Raw genomic sequence first — 4868 nt, 5'->3', positions numbered from 1 at the left:
TGGGTTTCCATCGTCTCATCCCACAGACTGACTTGGGGTTGGTTGACTAGTGGCTCCCGACACGTAAGCGATTCCCGAAGGACTTTAGGCGTGGTTTTGATTCCATCTTCATTCTGGGCTGCTGTTCCCTTTGGAAGGAGCGAAACCACAAGGTTTTTTATCGCAAAGCAGCATTTGCCGGTGATATGTACAGAGCAATCCGGGATGAGGGGTGGTGTTGGGTGCAATCCAGCAACATGCGTCTTATCGATTTTTTCAGGGTAGTGATCGCCATGTTTTGCTTTCTTTCATGTTGTTGCTTCACAGTTTTTTTTACTTTTAGGTCGCATATTTGTAATCGTATAACACCATGACAATAAAGCCAGCTGCTACAACAAGCTATGGTGCAGTGGCAAGATTGCGTGTATTTTCTTTCTTTTCCTTCTAATGAAACAACATGTTCAGACGCACGTTCTACAAAAAGGCAGAGACTGAATTCTCCATGAGGATTGTCTTGTCATAAAATCAAGCAGGCAAATAGACTGCATCACTGCAGGATGCACTGTCGTTTCACAAGAAACTTTGGACCCAAGCAAGCAAGAGTTTGTTCACCGCCGCTCCTAAATCCAAACTGAAAATGTGTCCTAGTTCTTTCTACCTCGCATTTACTTCACATTAACATCCTGGCTACCTTGCAGTTGCCACCAAACAAAAAAAAAACATCTCACAATATTCAATGAAAACGCCATTGAAATACAAGCAGTAGTTATGTAGTGGTGGTTTGCAGAGAAAGTGAACACATGCTGAACATGAACTAGAGCAAGGCACCGCAATTTCTCTCACAAAAAGAGGAAACAGCAACCTCTTAGCAAGGACACTGAAGGAGAGAGAGAGAGAGAGAGAGAGAGAGAGAGAGAGAGAGAGAGAGAGAGAGAGAGAGCATGCAAAGCATGGGAGTGAGCTAGCAAGACAGCACAATGGTTGAACGGCAAGGGTCCAAGAAGCCAGCATCCAACACCCACGCTTTTGCTGCGAACCAAACCCCCAAGGACACGGTCCCAGCAAACCCTGTCTCCGCCTTCTGAAGATGTCGCCAACTTCCTTTTATTCCCAACCTGCCAAATCCTTGTCATGGAAACCTCTTCACGCTGCTAACAATCGAGAAGAAAACAAACCAGTGGCAATGGCGACCGGCTAGAGAGGGAAGAAGACACGGGCGCTGAGCCAAAAACGCTTTAAACCTGCGGCGACAAATCTCTGTGCTGGAAAGTGGAAAAGAACCGTTAATTTTGCTTTCACGGGAAGCCGTCGCCGTCCGAGCGATCTCGACCGTGCGCCGAGAAACATGAACGGCCAAGACTTGCGAGGTGTCTTGGTGCTTTGGTGTTCTGGTGTCTCTGCAGAACAGAGGCAAAGAAGGCGAAGGTACATATTGCATGTAGTGAATCAGAGAAGAAGGAGACGGGTTGTTTGAATGGAGAACCAAAAGCAAAATGTTTCTATACCATTTCGAGATTCAAAGCCAAAAAAGAAGCGGTTTTTGTACTGATTTTTACACACAGGCTCCATTTCTGTTGCTACTACATCTGACACTCCAGAAAGCAGAGTAAAGAGGAGACCCAAAAAAGATGACGACGAGAGGAGGCTAAGGATTAGTAGGGTGATTAACGAGAGGTTAACGGTCACTATGGTTGGTTGGTTAATGCTGTCCAAGAGTCTAGACCTTGTAGATGATGAGGAAGCAGGGGAGCACGGCGCGGCTGTCCATCACCACGAGCTCGCCGTTGCCCATGTCCACGGAATCGTAGTCGACGGCGGTGGTGTGGGCGCGGCGCAGGGACGGGTCGTTGGCGGGGCGGACGCGACCAGCGATAACGCGGCACACCAGCATCGCCCTGCGGCCGGTGGTGACACAGCCGCCGGCGCTGGCGTGGGCGGCGCCGCTGCAGGCGAACGTGCGCACGGCGGAGACGGACGGGCCGATGCGGCAGGTGGCGACGCCCGCGCCGAACACCCCGCCGGCGTCGGCGGACGCGCTGCACTGGAAGCGCATCATCTCGTTGCCGTCGGCGCCGCACCGCGCAGCGGCGCCGTGCGCGCGGGCGGTGGCCCTCGCCTCCTCGAACCGCGCCACCGCGCGCGCCGCGCTGTGGACACGGAACAGCGCCTCCACGGCCGGCTCCGGGGCCCCCGCCGCGCCGCCCCACCCGGACGAGAAGATGAGCTCCACGACCCGCCGCGACGAGTGGCCCTCAGGCAGCTCTGCCATCGTCAGGAACGCCGAGCTCACGGGCGCTGGCGCCGGCGATGGCATGAACAGCGCGGTCGTCGCGGAGGCCATCGGCTTCGGCTTCTTCTTGGGCCGGGGCCGCGGCTCATGCCGCTCCCGCGCTTCCCTCCGCCTCTCCCTCTCCCTCCCCATCTTCTTCTTCTTCGCGTGCTGCGCGAACGCCACGGCATCCATCACGTCCGCGGCTGCGGCAGCTGCGCACGAGACCGGGAACGGCGGCGACGGCGGCTTCTTGGCCGGAGACGGCGCGACGGCGGCGTCGATGACGGCGTAGGAGGACCTGCAGCTGAGCGAGCGCACCCACGCCGTCGCCATTGTCGCCGAGAGCTTTGTGGCAATGCGGCCGCGACAACCCAGCAGCTGTGGTTGGCCTCGGTGGGTGGTGGTGGACTGGTGATGGCCGCGGACGGCTGGCTCGTCTCCGGGTGTTATTATGTCTCCTGCCTGTGGGGCGCCGTGTCACTGACATTATTACACTACACTGCTCATACTCCCTTATCACTCTACCACAGCTTTAATTACCTTCGATGACAGGTGGGGCAGCATCGTGGGCCCAACATGTCAGTTTGGTTGGTTGAAGTTGACAGAGGTAGCAGTAGTGTCACTGCATCTTTGTGCTGGATTTGATTTGGTTTATCTTTTTGAAGTTTAGTTCCATTTGGGCTCGTGATTGGTGGGGGAATGGGAATGTGAATGGGAGATCAGCTTAGGATCCTCTAACCTCACCCATCTGAAATCAGATGGATCAAATTCTATGGTTCATAAAACCTTGTATCGATTATACTATTCACAAAAGTAATGTAATATCAAATCTTATCCATTCATCTGAGATGGAACAGCTCACAATGTTTTAAAATCATATAGACTTCCATTCCTCTCAAGTTAGAGATCTAACTTCATAGGAGATCGGGCCGATTTTGAGTGGACATGTTCAGATAAGGGGTGGGTCTGGGAATGATCATTTGGATTTGGATGCCTGCCAGCGTGCCTGTCTGCTGCTTTCAGGTTTCCCTACCACTTCTGCTGCTGGTTTTTGTCTCTATTTTAAGCTTTCTTTTCTTCTTCTTTCTTTTTGGATGCCTTCTTTTTTTCTCTGTAATTGTGGAGTACAGTTCGTGCAGTTCTGTGGCATGCGTTGATCTATTTGTGTGCTTTGCGGCTTTGCCTCTGATTTCTAGATATCAACAAAAGGGGCGTCTCTTTTGGTCAATTCGGTCACTGTTTGATTCAGTTGCTAGTGGACCCTTTTTTACATGTTCGTGCAGCTAGCGATTGAAAATGAGAGAGGGAGCGAAGAGACAATAACACTTTGAATTTAAACAGTAGTGGAGTGAAAATGCCCAGTGGCTACTGTGTTCAAATGACAACTTATTATTTACTGTTGTACACTGCATCAGCATTTTGTGCAAGCGACAGTAATTGAATCTAGCTTATTTAGTCGAGTACATCCACACCGCCCAGAATCGAGTCCTACTCTACTCGAATTTGGACAAATCTTGTATCTTTGTCAGTAGAAGAAACTTATTGTCTGTGCCTTCAAGCATTCCACGGGTAACAGCTGAAGGAGAGAAGCAGGCACATTTTAGGCGGAGTGCCAGCAGAAAACCACAACAGCAACGCGGCACGAGAACGATACGACGGTTAGTTACACCTGTCGACGCTGACCAACTCAAAACAAATACCCCGGAACCGTCGTTTGGTTTCCCGGAACATTCGCATTCTCGCTACAATATGTGCATACGCCCTGCTGGTCCAGAGGACAACATCTGAACAGCTTGCATTTAGTACAATCTCACTGAACTTTGTTGATGCCATACGATTATTAGGGTAGGATGCGTTAGATGGTCAGAATTTGCTCCCGTCTGTTACAGTGATTATAATCTAAAATATATATATATATATATATATATATATATATATATATATAGTTATCTATACTTATTGTTATTGTCTAATCCGATAGATATAAATATACATTTTTAGTTTGGTTCAGAAGTGAAGCTTGTAGCTTTATTTTATAGTTTAGCCCGACGGATACAGTTTTTTCATCTGCTCATACAGATGATCCTACTTGTTTGTATTAAAAATCATCTTCATACGAGCAACTCATCACAATAGCATCTATTGCATCCGTTCATGCGATCTCATATTTGATCAATCAAACAAAAACTTAATTCAGTCTATCTAAATAAATACAACCGATTAAACACTATTTTTTTTCAATAAATATGATTCTATTCAACTGACTATACGATACCGCTCTAGAAAACTCCCTATGCAAAGCAAACACATTAGTGTATACAGATCCGGATTCCTCGGAACTCTTTTATTGACCGACTTCGCCAACAACAGAGATGAAGAGATCGTCATGAAAATTATTCGTTCGCAGAGTTGTCAGGTGACGCTTTCGTGCATGTGTAACGTGTTCAGAAGAATCTGTAATGTTCTCGCAAAGAAGAAGAAGAAGAAGAATTTATGCGTACTTTACCTGATAGCTTCCCTTGCGCAAGAAGAGACAAGAGCCTGGAATCTCTGAACCAACGACAGCCTAACCAAGGTACGCTACACGCTACACTGTATTACCGCGCTGAAGCCGACA

At 49.0% G+C, this 4868-nt stretch overlaps 1 protein-coding gene across 1 annotated transcript; it reads right to left on the bottom strand.

The window, feature by feature from the left end:
- Positions 1–1445: 1445 nt before the first annotated feature.
- On the bottom strand, positions 1446–2818 carry LOC133907505 (uncharacterized). The gene has a single exon (XM_062349558.1). The coding sequence runs from the start codon at positions 2582–2584 to the stop codon at positions 1697–1699; it is 888 nt and encodes a 295-aa protein (XP_062205542.1). The 5' UTR covers positions 2585–2818; the 3' UTR covers positions 1446–1696.
- Positions 2819–4868: the final 2050 nt, after the last annotated feature.

This window comes from Phragmites australis, chromosome 24 (genome assembly GCF_958298935.1).
Source record: "Phragmites australis chromosome 24, lpPhrAust1.1, whole genome shotgun sequence".
NCBI lineage: Eukaryota > Viridiplantae > Streptophyta > Magnoliopsida > Poales > Poaceae > Phragmites > Phragmites australis.
This window is presented reverse-complemented; position numbering and strand designations above follow the sequence as displayed.

Bases quoted from the DNA above. Each gene is read 5' to 3' on its own strand.
- LOC133907505 (XM_062349558.1), bottom strand. From the start codon at position 2,584: ATGGCGACGGCGTGGGTGCGCTCGCTCAGCTGCAGGTCCTCCTACGCC.